The sequence below is a fragment of the Euprymna scolopes genome, chromosome 34 (assembly GCF_053919585.1).
Source record: "Euprymna scolopes isolate OS-2025 chromosome 34, ASM5391958v1, whole genome shotgun sequence".
NCBI lineage: Eukaryota > Metazoa > Mollusca > Cephalopoda > Sepiida > Sepiolidae > Euprymna > Euprymna scolopes.
This window is the reverse complement of record NC_136515.1, coordinates 56,674,616-56,693,775: the sequence shown is the minus strand read 5'-3', so window position 1 is coordinate 56,693,775 and position 19,160 is coordinate 56,674,616. Positions and strand designations below refer to the sequence as shown.

At 34.8% G+C, this 19,160-nt stretch overlaps 1 protein-coding gene across 2 annotated transcripts in view; it reads left to right on the top strand.

Moving 5' to 3' along the window:
* The window catches only part of LOC145259215 (histidine--tRNA ligase-like), a 102,652-nt gene that overhangs the window by 18,899 nt on the left and 64,593 nt on the right, over positions 1-19,160 (top strand). For both annotated transcript variants that reach the window (XM_080117050.1, XM_080117051.1), the window contains 2 exons: positions 7,140-7,229; positions 15,089-15,208. In XM_080117050.1, the coding sequence (XP_079973176.1) occupies positions 7,140-7,229; positions 15,089-15,208 (210 nt within the window). The remainder of the gene's footprint in view (positions 1-7,139; positions 7,230-15,088; positions 15,209-19,160) is intronic.

Here is a 19,160-nt window from a genome sequence, read left to right as displayed (position 1 = left end):
TTATAGGGAATATTTCATATCAGTGTCAAGAGAGATGACAATGTTGACTTTTATTTTGTGCGGAGGTGTTATTGTTGTTGAACATCATTCATCAATTTCAACTAGATCAGATTATTTTTGTTAGTATTCGTTTCCCCCAATTTCTTTCTAGTTAGAATTCCTTCTAGAAAGACACTGGGTACTTAGGGGAGGACTCACATGAAGATTGCCAACATCCCTCAGTGAAAGTGTCTCTTCACAGCTCATCTAAATATCTGCCTGCACTGGTTCATTGTAATATATTTATTTTTTGATTATTGGCAAGCATCAACCTTCTTGGAGTTCCCAGTAACGATTCGTTAGTGATATTTTCATTCATTCCATATAAATCAGATGATTCTATTAATTTTCTTAACATCCTTCAAGTTGAAACTCTTTTCTCAAAAAAAGAAAAAAAAAGGCATTGGATACTTACAGGAGGGACTATGTGAAGGTTGCCAACACCCTAAGTGAAAGTGGTTCTATAGAACGAACTGGATTCAAACTTTGCACATCTTGATTTAATTCTTTTTACCGAACAGAAAATGTGTCCTGTTTATTTCAGTTTCTAAAAATACACCAGAAGGTCAGAGTAAAAACATTTCCGTAAAAACAACCAAGATGAGAATAATTATTCTGAAAAATGTAAAGAGAGAGAAGAGGGTGAACAGGCATTTAAAAAAAAAAAGAAAGAATACAGGGTGCCCCCCCCCCAAATAAAACAAAAGCTAAATGGAGGCCATCTAGAACATATGCTGCAGAACGGAGAAAAAAAGGTCAGAGACCCTTGGGTTTTGATGTGATGTTTTGAATATAATAAACTAGTTATGACCAAAGTTTCATTTCATTCAGACAAAACACTAAGAAACGGGGCCTAATTAGAGTTGGGGGCTCGTTTTTTGGGGGGTCACCCTGTATGTTGGTCAGCATGCATGCGTGAAGATGTGCACATGTCAAAACAAAAATGTAAAGAGAAAGAAAGAGAGAATTTATGGAGAGAAGGAAAAAGGATACAGTAGGCAGCACACATTCGATAAGTTATGCGCCATGAGGAAGAAGAAAGAAAAGTGGGTACCGAAAAAGTTGTCAGACGACGGATAGAAAGAAACGGTCGATGGATCTTCACCATGATCTGCTGCCGAAGCAGACGATAGGCTGAGAAATGATTGAAACTAAAAAAAAATATAAATAATCAACAAATAAGATGAGAGAATAAGAAATAATAAAAAAAAAAAAAATTTTTCAGCCAGCGAAAATATATCAAAAAATGGTAAAAGAAAATTGGACAACTTGTAAATACAAATGGTTCGACCAGAAGAAATATGAATATTATCCCATACAAAGTTTTGTTAACTACTTAGCCAGCATCATCTCCCAAGTATTGCCATCTTTCCACATATGGTGCCTGGTATTCTCAAATGGTCGCCCATCTGATACTGACCATCGGTAAACTTTGGTGTATATGTGATTATGATGGATAAGTTTAATAATGGTGAATATTATGAGAGGATTTAAAATGATGAATGAAATGAATATGATTCATGACAAGTGTTTGGTGACATTGGATTTTTGAGATGAGGATTGGTTATTCACATTATTTAGATTCCTCGGACTACTGTTCTCATGTTGAGTGCCATTTTCACAATGTTTCAGTCGATGTAACCTCTGACCTTCTTCGGGTGTATCTTGTCAAACTGTGGGAATCTGCACAGAATTTTGAACAGGACCCCTTATTTAATTCATGGGAGTAGCATGCTCTCATTTCGTCAGCCCTGACTGAATAAAAGTCCTAAGTAATTCGCAATTGTATTTTTTTTTTTTTTGCTGCAAAGACCTGTGGCGCGATGATTAGGGTACTTAGAAAAATTAAGTTGCAAAAGTGACCTTCTTCTGAGGGTTAAATGTTTGATTCTCGGCCTGGTTAACAGAAAATGCACTTGTGTAATTACTTAGGAGTTATATCCAATCATGACTGACAAAACAAAAGCATGTTACCCCCTACTTGTATAGAAAAGTAAGATTTCAAGGTTTATTGCAAAAAAGAGCTTTTTTTTTTTTTCTTTCTTTTTTTTTTTTTTTTTTTTTTTTTTTTAAGATATTCAATTTTTAATAACTTTTGAAAAAAGTTTGTAAATGACTACTATTTTTAAAATTTTCACGAGACAAAGATGGAAAAAGGTAAGGTTAATACCCAGTAAAACAAATGTAATCCCAAATGGTGATGCAAATAAACCATATCAAATGGTAAAGCAAGTAAGCTGAACCAAATGGAAAAGAAATTAAGCTGTACCAAATGGTAAGGCAAGTAAGCCATACCATTTTGGCCTTTACTTGATAGGAATGGTGTAATATGATATGTGGTAGAGCAAAGAAACCAATCAAATGGGTTAATGTCTGCTAAAATAATATAGAACCAAATGGATGAATTTTTAGAGAAATGATTTTCAAAAATGAAATCTGAAAAGAGGAAACAGTTTTTTGGATTTAAGTGACATTTGTAATCTTATCTCATCTTTTATCATCAAAACTGTCGTTTGTCAAGCTTATGTTATATAATTTCAAAGAATTGTTTATCATTAATTCAGCTGTTATCAAATTACGCCTTTGAAGCGAATGAATTTTATTACAAACTAGCTTGGGTACCCCACATTGCCTGGGTGTTTAGAGATGCATGTTGAGCAAAAAAACAAAGAAAGAAAAACATGGTAGTAGGCAAGCAGGCTTGAACCTGTACCGCGAAGGAGGAAAAGAATGTGAAAAAAAATGTTGCCGCCCTTGCTGTTGTGCCCATCGCCAAACTGGAAGTGATGTAGGTTTAAATTAAGACTAGTCAACGAAAAGAGGGGATGACTTTCGAAAATATGGACGAAAAAAGCGACTCCTCCCTGTAGAAAAGTGCCCAGTTGAGGGTGAAGGAATTAATGTTTTTTAGCCAATTTTTCGATATTTGTCATCCGAAGGGTTGAGCTTCAAAACGATACCAATCTCGTGAAAGTCCATCACCTCTGTTGAAAGTTTTAGGCAGACATACAAGCATACATAGATTTAAACAGACAGGCGAGATTTATTTTATAGATAGACTTGCGAGGGGTACCCAGCGTTGCCCGGGTGTTTGGAGGTGTGTGTGTGTATATGGAAACTCCGTTGGGATTTGAAAAAAAAAAAAAAAAAAAAAAAAAAAGCAAGTATGAGGATCAAACCCGAACCGTTGAGGCAAAGTTGTAAATTAAAGTATGAAAAAAAAAAAAACGTGCGACGTTAAACATTGCCCCACCGCGAGATGCTAACGGAAACACGTTTGAATTTATTTAATTACTTGGATTTGGCAGGTGCCTGTTTTAATGAGTTAATGAGGTCAAGTTTGACTGCGGGGAGGAAAAAGACTAACCCACATGCTGCGAGCGACAAATATTGAATATTTATCTTCCCGAAATCGAGCAAATTAAATAGACAGGCGAGCTTTGTTGTTAACTGTGAGATATTACGATTTATATGTGATATAAAAAGTTTTAAAAAGTTGTTAGGCGAGCGACCGCTTCTCTGAAAGAAGCCTTTTGTAGACACACAGAAAAAGCGAACACACATACATTTTCGCTTTTATATTTATAGATGAATTACTGTAGGACCACGTGTGCCTCCCCCCTCTCGCTCAACAGTTGTGAGAATATGATGCGCCCAGAATGAGAAGATGAAGGAAAAGACCATGGAAACAGTTTGGGGGTGTAAAAAAATTTCAGAGGTATAATTTCTTTTTCTGCATCGAACAACGGATAAATTTCTGCTTTCCTTATTCTCTGTAAAACCAGTGTTATGCTGATGAGTCGGCCATCATCTGCCAATTATAGAAACTCTTTCTGATGAATAAAACATGAAGTATTCATTTATAAAGTTTCCGGTAACCTTGAAACCTTAATCGACATTGAATCGACATTTGAATTTAGAGTACAGGCTAAAAGGTCAGAGGTCACTAGTTGTCATGATAGAATTGGTATTTCTGTGCAAAACGTAGGAATGTGTTCTTTTTTTTCTCAATCAAAGAATTAAAGAAGTCAGTTTAATAAAAAAAAAAAATGGTTGAAAGTTTTATTCAACAGTGGATAAAAAAAAAAAGAAATATGTACACTTTTTGTGATAAAAACATATACATTTATACTATTCGATTTACCCAACATTGCCTAGGTATCCAATAGTGATGGGAGGATTCCAATATTTGGATGAAGTATGGAATAAGGACTCTGAAAGTCAAGTGGCTCCAAGAGGACACTTTACAATTGACACTGGTTGATTGCCAATCCACGTGTTATTTGTAAACATACACAACATGAGTTGATTTTAAATATTAAAAGATTTAAAGAAAAGTTGAGGGGAATATTTTTTTATGCAGGGTGCGTTTTTTTAGGGGGGGAGTCCTTTTTATTAACAAAACTTTTTAAAACAAACGTAATTTCTCATTTTAAAATGAGTTCATTCTCTATGATTATTCAATTTTTTTTTTTAAAGAAAACCATTAAATATTTATTCATGTAGGCTGCGTTTTTGTTTTTTACTTGATTCTCATGTACTTTTTGAATCCCTCTTTTTATTGTTTCTTTTTTTTTTTATTTTAATTTCTCACTCTCATGCCCCTATTCCGAATTTGTAGCAGTGGGCTGCTTGTTAGATGAAAGTACAGAAATACTCTTCCCATATTAAGAATGATTTTGTCAACAAATATACACAACCTGAGTTGTTTGTTTTATTCCTTGATTTTTTTTTTTTTATGTAAAGGAAAGATTTATTTAAACAAAAATAGAGAAAATGTTGGATGAGTTTTTTGGGAGGAAGGGGGCTTTCTTTTAACAAGACATTTTAATAAACGAGCGTTGATGTTTTTTTGTTTGTTTTTTTTAATTAGAATTTTTTGTTTTTTAAATGAGAATTTGGAATGCTCCCCTTTATTGTTGCATAGGTGGGGTCATATTAAAGAGATAGGATGGGGACATTTGTATTGATGAGGGGAAGATAAGAGAGAGAAGAGCAAGACATTTATACTGTTCTGTGATGTTTCTTCTTAATACATATATTCGAGAGAGGGTGTGATCAGTTCTTTTAACACAGGAGGGGACAGTCATTACTTATTGGAGAGGGGGACACATTACTTAGGATGGGTTATACAATGTTCATTAAACGATGAGTGGGAACAAAGTTCATTAAAGATGATTACACATTACCTAATTTGTGGAATGGCGACACAAAGACGACAATTACAAAAATATCTTTTATTCCATTTGACCAGTCGAAATGATGATGAAATCCAGGAATTCAAAGTTGTTTCTACATGTTTAAAACTTTCTCCCTTCGCTTCTAAAGGGACCCTCCTCTGATTATGTCAGCTCTTTCTGGCTGACTGGGCCGACTTTGATCCGGACTCGACTGCCCCCGATCTTCGACTCTAGCTCCTATATTGAGAACTCATTTCTGTCATGACATCATACATGTGTCTGTAAACGTGATCGACCCACGTGGCCTAAACATACGTGGTTTGGCACATGTTTCCAAACCATTTCTGCAGACAAAGAATTCTCACTAACCTATTTTTCAATATTTTTTTAAATTGCTATTGTTCGTTCTTCTCTAGCTGACCTTATTTTAATTCAGTTTTCATAAAAAGAATTGAACAATGAAAATTCCTTTTATTATATTAATACTGTAACCCTTTTCCCTCTCCCATTACGAAACTTATTCATGTTCTGCAGGGCAGGAAACAAAAACAATAAAATCCACTATAAAATAACCAAACAAAACAGTAAAAACTAGTGATTGAAGATACAAAAAGCTTGAAGAATAAAACATATTACAAAATAACTGGATGCAGCATGAATACTATTTCCAAAATAACTGGATTTTGCATTAAATAACCTGTTATGGGTTGATATGCTGTAAAACAAAAGAATCAAACCAAACTCTACAAATAAATATTTGAACATATAAAGAACTTGAAGCATAAAATAATTAGATTCAGCATGAAATAACCCCAAAAAGGGTTGATATGCTGTAAAACAAAACAACCAAACCAAACATTAGATTTGAAAATGGGCATGTTATAGTCAGCCGGGAAGCAACCCCATGTTATTGTGTTCCACATTGTGGACACTTAATCATATTCTGCAAAATCAACTAAAGAAACAATTTTCCTCTATAAAACAACCAAACTAAACACCAGGAATAAATATTTGAAGATATAAACACCTTAAAGCATAAAAACCTTTTAAAAATTACTGGATTCAGCATGAAATAATCCCAAAAGGGTTAATATACCATAAAATAAAGCAACCAAACCAATGACTAACCTTGTGATCATACGAAGTGTGGAGACAAAATTCCATAATTGCAGGCACTATCATAATTCGGGACCTAATGCAAAAGAAAAAATAATTACGAGTGGTGTTCCAAAAGTAATGCTTTCTATTTGTTATTCTGCTTGAATAGATCAGAGGGGATTGCAAATTGCATTGTTATGATGACTAAACTTATGCACTTATGACCTAAAAGTTTCATCTCTCTGTTGCAGATATTGATGGTGTGAGACTCTAAGAAAGCAACCTCTGTCATGGATGTGTGTCAAAAACAGATATGTCATTGAATTCTTTGCAAAAGTGCATTGAAAGGGGTGACTATGTAGAAAAATAAGAGCACAAAAGATTGCTCGTTTCTTGATACTACTCTCATCTTCATAACTCTACAACTTTTTTAGTTAAAACGTAGGAGGCTTTACTTTTAAAACTACCCTTATACTACGTAATAACACATGAATTGTTTTTGGCATCGGGAAATAGGCACAAATTTTTCTGATTTTGATACTCTCAAAATGTTCCTATTTTTCGCTGGCAAAAGGTCACTTGTTTTATTGACACTACTCCCATCGCTGTAGCTTTTAACTTTTCAAGTTAAAGCTAAAAATAGGAAGCTTTATTTTTTAACGACCATTGTAAAATTTATCCTAATTCGCGTTTACTTTTAATTTCCTTTTTTTTTTTGTTCCAAACTTTACAATTTTCTCTATTGTCTATTGCTTAATGAAAGTTTGAATTAATAATTTTTGAAATTGTTATTAACAAATCATTTTTTCTAATTTGTTACAGATCGCCGATGAAGTTGCCAAGCTCTTGGAATTGAAAGCGAAACTTGGTGACGATGCTGCCCCCAAAAAATTTGTTCTCAAAACGGGGAAGGTAAGTGTCTGGATAAATAAGTTACAAAGGTACTGAATGCGCAACTACACATGAAATTTTAAATTGCATTAAGTATTACATTTTTTTAAAAAATGGATGCATGCATGGGAAAGTTCCGTTCTGGGATCTTCTGACCACACGGTTGTATCAGTTAAGATAAAAACAAAATGCAATAAATCTGGAGATGTACCTCTCCACCGTACTGTATATCGATACTCTACCGCTGGCTAGGATAGCTTCCGTATACTTATATCCGATCTACCACTGCATTCCATGTTCAAAAAGGATGTGTCCTCCATAGTATCAGACCTGACCGAATGGCTAATTGTAGGCATAGATCGATTCATACCATCCAAAACTGTTATATCTCATAGGATTAGTGAATCTCTTGACAAAGGCTTCCTCTCTAGGGCAATTGCTCTTTACTTTGATAAAGTATGGCATAAAGCCTACTTCACAAGATTTCCAGCTACGGTATAACTGGAAATGTTTTCTCGATCATTAAATCATTTCTCTCTGATAGGTTCCCCCCTCGCCAATCGTTCACGAAAAACACCCGTCTAGCTGAATCCACTGTGAAAAATTTCCCCCACTCTATATCTGTGCCTAAATCAAAACGCGGATTCCATGAACAAAGCTTCTTTCTTAGAACTGCACGCCTGTGGAACTCTGTTCCGTCTGCCTGCTTCCCACCGGACTACAACTTGGATGTCTTCAAGTCCAATGTTAACAAATTCCTAATGAACCGCCCCCTTAAGTAAACACTTCATCAAATCTCCACACTAACGTAATGTACTTGCAATAACCCTTATCCCTGAGTGGCTTCCGGGCCTTGATAAGTGGTGATCACTGTGTAAAAAAAAAAAAAAAAAAAAAAAAAAAAAGGCTCATAAGAGTAGTGGTTGATGGGCAGAAATCAGAGGCCCTCAATATTAATGCTGGAGTCCCTCAGGGGTCCATCCTAAAGCCCAACTCTCTTCTTGATATACATCAATGATCTCATATCGTGTTTAATGTTTGCGCAACATTTTAAAAAATTCCAAGGCGTAGTTATTGAGAAAAGTGCGTGCAGACAAACGGACAAGGATGAATTTACAGGTCCACCCTCCTTTTATTTGGGGACCAAAAGAAAAAAAAACTACAACCTTTAACCACTACATCATAAATTGCTCTCCATCCCTTATATCGCTCTATATCTAATTATTCATATTGTAGTATAACCAAATACTCCTAATCATTTGTATTATTTTATTAATAACTCCAAATATTAAAATTATTTATTCAACTTTTGTTAAAACATTAACCCTTAGCAAATACTACAAATACCACCTCTTTAGCAATTTACACTCTTCAAAAGTTCATCTATAATATAAATCTCACCTGTCTGTTTAAAAGTACATATGTATGTATGTTTGTTTGTCTGCCTAAAACTGCCAACAGAGGCGACAGATTTTCATGAGATCTATCGTTTTGAAGCTGAACCCTTCGGATGACAAATATCAAAAAATTGGCTCAAAAAATTAATTTCTTCAGCCTAAACTGGATAGGGGGTCGCTTCTTTCACCAATATTTTCGAAAGTAATACCCTCTTTTTGATTGACTAGCTTTAATTTAAACCTTCACCACTTTCAGTTTGGCGATGAGCACAATGGCAAAGACGTCACTTTTCTTCTTTTTTTTTTCCCCCACATTCTTTTCCTCCTTTGCGGGTGTGGGTTTGAGCCTGCCTGCCTACTACCAGTTTTTTTTTTTTTTTTTTTTGCTCAACACACACATCCAAACACCCGGGCACCCAGGCTAGTCTAATATAACTCCCTTAATCTACTTATTACATACTTTAACATTATTACCTTGCCCACTTTAGCTGATGACTAATAAAATAAATTACAATAATTTACCTGCCCATCATCAATTGCTCTTACTTTCCTCATCTTTTATAGTCTTATACTGTTCCACATCTTTTATAGTTTTATACTGTTCCACATCTTTTATAGTTTTATACTGTTCCATATCTTTTATAGTTTTATACTGTTCCATATCTTTTATAGTTTTATACTGTTCCACATCTTTTATAGTTTTATACTGTTCCACATCTTTTATATTGTTCTATACCGTTCCACATCTTTTATATTGTTTTATACCGTTCCACATCTTTTCTATTGTTCTATACCGTTCCACATCTTTTCTATTGTTTTATACCGTTCCACATCTTTTCTATTGTTTTATACCGTTCCACATCTTTTCTATTGTTTTATACCGTTCCACATCTTTTCTATTGTTTTATACCGTTCCACATCTTTTCTATTGTTTTATACCGTTCCACATCTTTTCTATTGTTTTATACCGTTCCACATCTTTTCTATTGTTTTATACCGTTCCACATCTTTTCTATTGTTTTATACCGTTCCACATCTTTTCTATTGTTTTATACCGTTCCACATCTTTTCTATTGTTTTATACCGTTCCACATCTTTTCTATTGTTTTATACCGTTCCACATCTTTTCTATTGTTTTATACCGTTCCACATCTTTTCTATTGTTTTATACCGTTCCACATCTTTTCTATTGTTTTATACCGTTCCACATCTTTTCTATTGTTTTATACCGTTCCACATCTTTTCTATTGTTTTATACCGTTCCACATCTTTTCTATTGTTCTATACCGTTCCACATCTAATTTTTCATACTGTATTGTAACCAAACACCCCTATTTCTAATATTTTGTATGGTTATGTAATTCCTGTTAAATCCCATACCATTCTATAGTGTCATTTTATACTTTTTAGATTAGTTAGTTTTTATAAATATCTCCATTCTTTTTTTAATTTTTGCCTATTTATTTTTAAACCCCCCCACACACACACACTTCACACCAAATACCCACCCAACAAAACGCCGTTCAACCCCCAAATTCTTATTTTTCATAATTATTAACCATATATTCTATTCTTAATTTTTATTTAAATCACAATTGTCATAAACCCAATATAAAAAATAGGACTATATTAAATGTAATTAATTCGAAGCATGTTAACTGTCTACCATATAATTGCCTTCCTAATCATAAAACTTCCAGAGCTTTTATATAAGTTATACAGGACGTATGTTTAAAATACAATGAACTAGATGTTTGTTAACATTGCTGCAGCGAACAACATACCAAGAAACTTTTCACTTTCCTTACAATCCCAAACATCATCTGCTCTGTTGACACGTCTTTAACCCATTTCAAATACGTAATCCCCTTACCCGTAACTTTTTAATTCAATTGATTTTGTTCATGGCACATATCTATTAGTGTTGGGACGTTTAATCGAAATCGGAAAAATCGGGGTTATCGGAATTGGAAAAATTGATGGCTATTTTCCGATGCCAAAATGATTTTTTTAATTGTCTTTTTTTTTATTTGATTTTGTTTAAAGCAACATCTTCCACTGCTGGTAATAATGATAAAATAATAAATATTTATTAATTTTAAAATAGCAGTAAAGCTAAAATCTATTGGTCATCCCCCACAAGTGTATTTTGACGTTTAGGAAAATTGCTGCATATTTAACATGTGTTTTTACAAAAATCAGGGGAAATAACTATCTTATAGTTAAATAATTAGATATTTATAAAGAATCGGAATCAGTAATTGTATCGGAACCGGGGGGAAAACTATTGGAATCGTCTCATCACTAATATCTATGCTTCCTTCTCTTCATTTTCTTTCTCTTTCGATCTCTTCTTTTATATATATAATTATTTCTTTATAATTATATTTTACTCTCTTTACATATATTTCTCTTACAAGAACCCAAGTTTGCCCAGCTGGGCAAACTTGGGTTCTTGTACCAGAAAAATATCCAACAAATAAAACATTGTTTAGTAAATTGTTATATTTTTTGCATTTTTTTTTAATTTTATTTTTTTTCCATCATTTCCATACACCAAACATGGATATAAATATCACTAAAACATCCGCTGGGTCATAAGCTTTATTTCGGTACCTTACTTGCCTGGGTGGGTTGCCTGTAGGCTGAGATAAACCGCGTCACACACACACACACACACAGACATTAGGAAATTTATAATATGATTCTTAATATCTACACGCATCCCGAAAATATCATATCCTCTTCCCTTTTTATTTTAACTTTTACCATCCGATGAAACACGGAATTCCCCTGTCTATGGAAAAAACTAATGGACTACGTTAATATCTTGAGGTTGTAAAATAAAAAACATATATGAGGCTCATTCTAAAATGAAAATTCTATTTTTTAATTAAAAAAAAAGTTGAAGAGCTACAAAGATGGGAATGGTATCATCAAAACAAGCAATCTTTTGTGCTCCAGAATTTATTTTTCTATATAGTCACCACCGTTCTCAATGATCAGAGATGAGATGAAAGCTGTGCATGAGCTTCCAGAGCACGCTTTGTCGCTCACATCTGTCATTATTCTGAAATCAATAAATGCGTCTCCTAACTGTACTGACATCAACTGGATTGGCTTCGTAATGTTTTTTCTGGATGGAGGGATTCAGTGATGCATCTCTGCTTCTGATGCACGTTAATGACGGGTGCCTTTATTAGTCTCACACAGTCAATATCTGCAACAAAGAGATGAAACTTTCAGGTCATGAATGCATAAGTTCAGTCATCATAACAGTGCAGTTTATAATAATGCCCTCTGATCTATTCAGACAAAATTTAAAAAAATAGGAGGCATTACATTTGGGATGCTACTCACACACATATATATAATTCTAGGTTAAAGGTTTCCAAAGATAAAAACAAATAAATTTAATGAGGTTATTAATCCATCAATCCAGCGCAGCCATAGCCGAGATTGAACTCATTACACGAGTTTGTAGTGTAATTCAGAATACTTGATGTTTCGCCAGGGCTATCAAGGGTATCTTTTATCACTAAATGGAGTGCCTACCATGGCTTAAGAAGGTCCCATCGAGAAAGATAGACAGCGCCAGTTTATTCACCTGGTATTTTACCTCGTGGTACATACAGCGCTTCGCCTTCCCAAATGGTCACCCATCTGGTACTGGCCAGGCTCAACGTTGCTTAACTTCGGTGATCTGGTGTCAACGTGATTGTGCCGTATGTAGGTTATTAATAGTGCTCAATAAAAAGAGCAAGATATGTTTTTATTTAATTTCAAATAAACAATTTACATATGACAATGCTACTATTCATTCAAATTTTCCTGCTTTCCGGCTGACTACAATATGGTTTTGTTCAAGTCTAAAGTAAATAAGTTCTTGATGAGCCGTTCCATATAAGTTATTAAATTTACCAAATTTTCATTACTAATGATTACTATATTGACCAACTTCTACTGTACACTCTTTAACTCTTATCCTTGAGTGGCCTCTGGGCCTTGATAATGTGGTGATGCCTTTGTAAAAAAAAAAAAAAAAAAAAAAAATAATATTCTCATCAGGTAATCTAAAGTTCCAGTTTCGTAGGAACTGTATCTTTTTTAATCTAAAGATTAAATCAAAACGGTAGCATTATCATGTCTATGTAAATTGTTTGCTTGGAATTAAATGAAAACATATACAGAGTGGAATGATTAAATTGTCGCACTAGAAAAGATGTCATGATTCCATTTCTCTTTGACGAAAACCAGTTTTCTTTTTTTTTTTTTTTTGTTGCAGACAGTTGGCAAGTTGGCCCTGTCGGTGGGGCATTAGAATATGCCGACTGCCCCCCTGCAGAGGGTAAAAGTCCCTCAATGGGGGTCCTGGATATGACCTTAAACTATATCCAGTGGTGAGGGCCCCAGTTTGTGGGCTTTGGGGAGTGTGGAGCCTCCCTTTAATTGCCATTACTCCCAGGTCCACTCTGACCCGGAGTGGTAGTACTTGTTAGGGTCCCAACTATGAAACCGACATGAAAACAACAAATATATTCTATTAAAAAAAATTTTCTTCAAAATCTTTGGATTCGGCATTAAATAACCCGAAAAGGGTTGATATGCCGTAAAACAAAAACAACCAACCAACCAACCATCAGTTGGCAAGTTGTGTACAAATCCCAAGAGCGATAAGAGCCTTCTATCATGTCTGAAAGTGACACAATGTTCAACGATTGGGATCGGAGATGTGCCACTTTACAACTCCTGCTCTCTACTGATCAAAGCTATGACAACAGGATCATTGCCAGCACCCTCAAAATGCAAATCCAGACGGTTTAATGCTTGAGGACAAAGCTTGGTGCATTGGATATCACTTTCCAGATATCATCATGGTTTTTGGTGCAGTTTCAATTGAGGGTCACATCATGCCACCTCACATCTCATGCCACCTCACAATTGAAATGAATGGCTCTCGTCTTCAGGAGGCCTCAAGTTTTGACAAGCTTCTGGGCTTGACCATTACTCCTGATCTTAAATGGAACACGTATATCAAATCTGTTGCCAAGGCCGCTGGAAAAATGGTGGGATCTTTCTATCGATCCAGTAGATATCTCACTGCTGATGCTATTCTCTACCTATATAAGAGCCAGGTACGTCCAAGGATGGAATACTGTTGCCACATCTGGGCAGGAGCTGCTAGAAAGGACTTGTCCTGCCTTGATAGAGTTCAAAATAGACTTCGTAGCCTCGTAGGAGATGTCCTTTTCTCCTCCTTGCAACCTCTATCTCACAGAAGAGATGTTGCGAGTTTGTCTCTGATGTATCGTTATTTTCATGGAAAGTGTTCAACTGAGCTTCAATCTTTGGTCCCCCCTCGCCAAACTTTCACAAGAAACACTCGTCTAGCTGTAAACACTATCAATAATTTCCCCCACTCTTTATCTGTGCCTAAACCTAAACGTAGATTCCATGAACAAAGCTTCTTTCTTAGAACTGCACGCCTGTGGAATTGTCTTCCGTTTTCCTGCTTTCCGGCTGACTACAATATGGTTGTGTTCAAGTCTAAAGTAAATAAGTTCTTGATGAGCCGTTCCATATAAGTTATTAAATTTACCAAATTTTCATTACTAATGATTACTATATTGACCAATTTCTACTGTACACTCTTTAACCCTTATCCTTGAGTGGCCTCTGGGCCTTGATAATGTGGTGATGCCTTTGTAAAAAAAAAAAAAAAAAAACATCTTTGAAGTCTGCTTGAAAGTCAACACCAAAGTGTATCTGGATGTGCTAAAGAGTGTGGTGATTCCCTGGTGCAATCAGGTGGTCATTGGCAGCAGTACTCGGCACCGGCCCACAAGTTAAAAGAGACCCAGGCTTGACCCAGGCCCTTCTCCCCCAACCTGAACCTGCTGGACTATTTCATTTAATCATACGTCAAGAACATTACCAACATGACCACCCACAACACCAAAGTCAGCCTGATCGTTGTCATCTGCCAAGTTTCTGCTGAGCCCCCGCCGGCGCTTGTGGAAAAAGCATGCTTCCCATTCCAGACCCTTATCAAGACAATGACTGAAGCTGAAAGCAGCTACATTGAATAAATGTCAGCTCAACTACATAATGAAGTTACTTGAATTGATTTTTTTCAATAAAAGTTTTAAAATAAAGCTGTAGTGTTTTCTTTAATGCGACACTTTTATCGTTCCACCCTGTATATATTTATATATACAATTTTCTATTGGTGACATGCAGGAATACAGAATGTTAAAAATATAGCAATTGAGCTACACAGAATTTGATGTTTCATATTCACCAGGCTTTTTTTCTTTTTTTTTTTTTTTTTTTTTTTTCCAAAACTTATAACCTAACTCTACCTACATATTTATCGCTATCAATGTTTGTGTAATAGAAATCAAAATGTTAGCGCATTCCAATAAGTTTCAGTAAACGTTGAATTTTTCAAAATATGTTTAACATGATTGTTTTATTTTCCAGGGAACCCGGGATTTCAGCCCTCAGCAGATGGCCATTCGAGAGGATGTGTTCAAGAAGATTGTAGATTGTTTTAAACAACATGGAGCGGAGACGATTGACACTCCGGTCTTTGAGCTGAAGGTTAGTACTATTTAAAATATTGTGAGATGGCCCCCATCATCCATGAGACACTCTAGTGCTACCAGATCAGGCTATCTTAAAGATACTGGCTTTCTGACCAAAAATGCATCAAACACTGATGTTTTTGTTTTTTTAATTTCGCTTTGCAAAACTCAATCATGTTCTGCAAAGCCAAAACAAAAACAACCAAACACCATGGATAAATATTTGAAGATATGTACAACTTGGAACATAGAACCTTTTCCTTTGCTCCCAAATTACCAGATTTTGCATTAAGTAACACAAAAACTAATGATATGCCATAAAACAGCCATACCAAAGCAAACCAAACCAGAGACCATCACAATTTCTGAACAGGAAAATAACCAAAATTACAAGATCTCGGATAAATTCTGACATTTCTGATGAAATTTTTAGTTAATAGATAAGTCTTGCATTAATTTGTGGAGAGACTATAAACATATTGAATAAACCAAATATTAAGTGTTAGCCAGTTGTACTGGCTACCATAGCATCACTATCTCATATAGGTGTGAAACAACTGGAGGAAAAAAAAGGATTTTTGAGCATATAACATAATATTCATTCCTGCACTAAAAAAAGCTTTACACGAGCATTACCTAAAGTTTTTCTCCCACCAATTTCCTTTTTAGCCAGAGGAAGGTGGCTTTCTGAATTAGGATATCTGAACCTTACAGTGAATGTCCAGGAAATGTGCCAACAATGGAGCATTTTAAGGTGAAATTGAACGAGTGTTTTGGCCACTGTGTCACGACCATCGTTAGACAAGTTTTGTTCACTAAATTTTGTTTAGCCGCTGACTTCAAGTAAGTTACAATTAAACAAAACAAAAAAAAACGCTTCGAAAGGAACGGTTACACCAGTACTTTTCAACCTTTTTGCCGGAGCGGAACCCCATGGAAACATTCCACTGGCTCATGGAACCTCTATGCAATAATTTAGTTGTCTTATGCAAAAAACAGCATTGAAAAAATAAAATGAAATGAAAATACTCATATGACGTTGATAAGAATATATAAACGCAAACTTAATAATTGCAAGACAAATCAATTTTTCAAATGTAGCGAGTTCAATTATATAAAATTTAAATGATAAATGTTTTAAAAATATGCATATATTAATAAAATAGATTTTCAAAATTGAATTTAACATTCTATTTATAGTTCCTTGTTCGAATTTAGAAATTGCAGAACTCCTGGACTGTACTGGTGGAATCCCAAGGTTCCATGGAACGGAACCTTGGTTGAAAAGCACTTGGTTATACACTTTTCAATTGTACATGATTTGAAATAAGGATGACAGAAGTTGAAAAATAAACAATCTATGAGCAAAAAAAAAAAAAACTTATGTTTTTAATTTTTGAGATGAGGATAATTTGTGTTATTTGTATTATTCGTTATTCTTACAATGTTTCGGTTGATGTAACATCCGATCTTCTTCAGGTGAATCTTTTCGGACTCTTGGAGTCTTGATGTTGCACTCGGGGAACCTGCACACAATTCTGTACAGAACCCTTTATTTTAACATAGACTAACATGCTCTCATTCCGTCAGCTGTAATCAGGTAGAAGTCTTAAGCAATTCTCTATTGTATTCTTAGTATCGTCCACACAGAAGATTAAACCTTCAACCTCCAAAAGAATGTCACTTAGAACTGAATTTTAACAAGTACTTTATCCGGTGCACCATGATACGAGAACAAAGGTCAGAGGTTACCATTGGTCAAAAGTAATCATGACTAAAAACTTTGTGTATGAGATTCCATGTAAAGGTGGAAAACTATGCAAAGGTGAGGTATGTATGGTTAGAAGAACACCAAAAAGCTGTAATACACGGAGAGATTGAAAAGTCGAGTATGGCTGACTAGATATGGTGCGGAAAGGGAAACTAAACCGTCCTCTCATGGCGAGTTCGGTTCTACGCATGCGCCATATGACATCATAACCTGATTTAGTTTAAATATTTGAAAAACTAACACAATTTCGGCAACGTTGTCTTAGCTCAGTTGCTTAAAGCGCTGCCTCATTATCTAAACGTTTTGGGTTCGAATCGTGGTATGAGATGTCTTCTTTTTTTTTTTTTTTTTTTTTTTCGATTTTTTAAATTTTAATATTGAAGCAGGGTTATTTAAGCCATTTTACACGTGTTTTCAGATTTTTTAACGTTCATTTTTCTGGGTTTTTTTACTTCGCTTATTCTTGGGTTTTCATTAACACCCCAACCCCCGCCCAACCACACATACCCAAAAACACCCGGGCAACGCCGGGTACCTCCCGCTAGTCTATAATATAGATCTTTATTGAAAAGTCGAGTATGGCTGACTACATATGGTGCGGAAAGGGAAACTATTTGCCTTTATGGGACGAAGTAAAAAATTATAGATAGAGAAGAATGGTGGAAAGTAAGACAACTAAAAAAAAGCAGTGCATATGCTAAGTGACGATTAACTACTAAACAGACCTAGTATAGAATTTAACACCATATGGGAGCCATCTATAATATAAATCTCACCTGTCTGTTTAAATCTATGTATGTATGTATTAGTGATGGGACGATTCCAATATTTTTCCCGATTTCGATACAATTACCGACTCCGATTCTTTGTAAATCTCTAAATATTTAACTATAAAAGTGTTATTTTGTCACGATTACCGTAAAAACACATCTTAAATATGCCTACATTTTCTCACGCGTAAAAAACACATTTGTGAGAGGGTTATCTAGAGATTATAGTCTTACTGAAAGTTTAAATCAATAAATATCATTTTATTATTACTACAAGCAGTGGAACATGTTTCTTAAACAAAAATCAAAATAAAAAAAATAATAATTTAAGGAATCGGCTTTGGCATCGGAAAATAGGCTCAAATTTTTTTATACCAATTCCGATATCCCAAAAAGCTCCGATTCCCGATTTCGATTTCGATTAATCATCCCAACACTAGTATGTATGTTTGTATGTCTGCCGAAAACTTTTGACAGATACGTCAGAATGTGAAAAAACCAGTATTGTTTTTAAACCTCAAACTTTCGGACGACAAATATTGAAAAATTGGCCAAAAACATTAATTCCTTCACCTTCAACGGGGCAGTTTTTTACAAGGAGAGGCTCGCTTTTCTTGCAGATATTTTCGAAAGTTATAGACGTCCCGTTTGTTTTTTTGTTTTTTTTTTGGGGGGGGGGTCACATTCTTTTCCTCCGGCTAGTTAATTGTAAAGAATATATAGATAAATAGTAATAAAGTAGGTAGCAATATATAAATAGTGATATTTACATCTAGAAACAAAAATAAAATTTGTACGATCTATGGCGCAGTGGATAGAGTACTTGTTGAAATTCAGTTTTAAAAGTTACTTTCTTGGAGTTTTAAAAGTTCAATTCTCAGTGTGAGTAACCCCAAAATACAATTGTGTATTACTTAGGGCCTCCACCCAGTCATGGCCGATAGAATAAGAATATGCTACCCTCATGAATTAAATAAAGGGTTCCATTCAAAATTCCATGCAGATTCCTGATCTTGAAGAGATACACCTGAAGAAGATCAGCGCTTACATTGGTCAAAACAAGCAACATTCCAGATAAGAACAATAATTCAAAGAATCCAAATAATATGGAGAAAGCAATTTTCCTAATTGTTCTCTTAGGGCAGTAAACATGAGAAATTAAATTGGGTAGAAGAGATATCGCATATCTACTCCAAAGAAATTTGCATTCTATACAATTAGAGGTGCTTGTTTTTTTATTTCTTCCTTATTGTGACCACAGTCAGTTGATCCATTGTTCCTTCTATATCTATATATATATATAAAAGGCAAAATGTGTTTGTATGTCCGCCAAAAACTTTCGACACAGGCCAAGGATTTTCGCCAGATAGGTGACTGTTACGCATGCGTTGATACACGCAAAAGAGGTTGTTCATTGAATTTGTTTA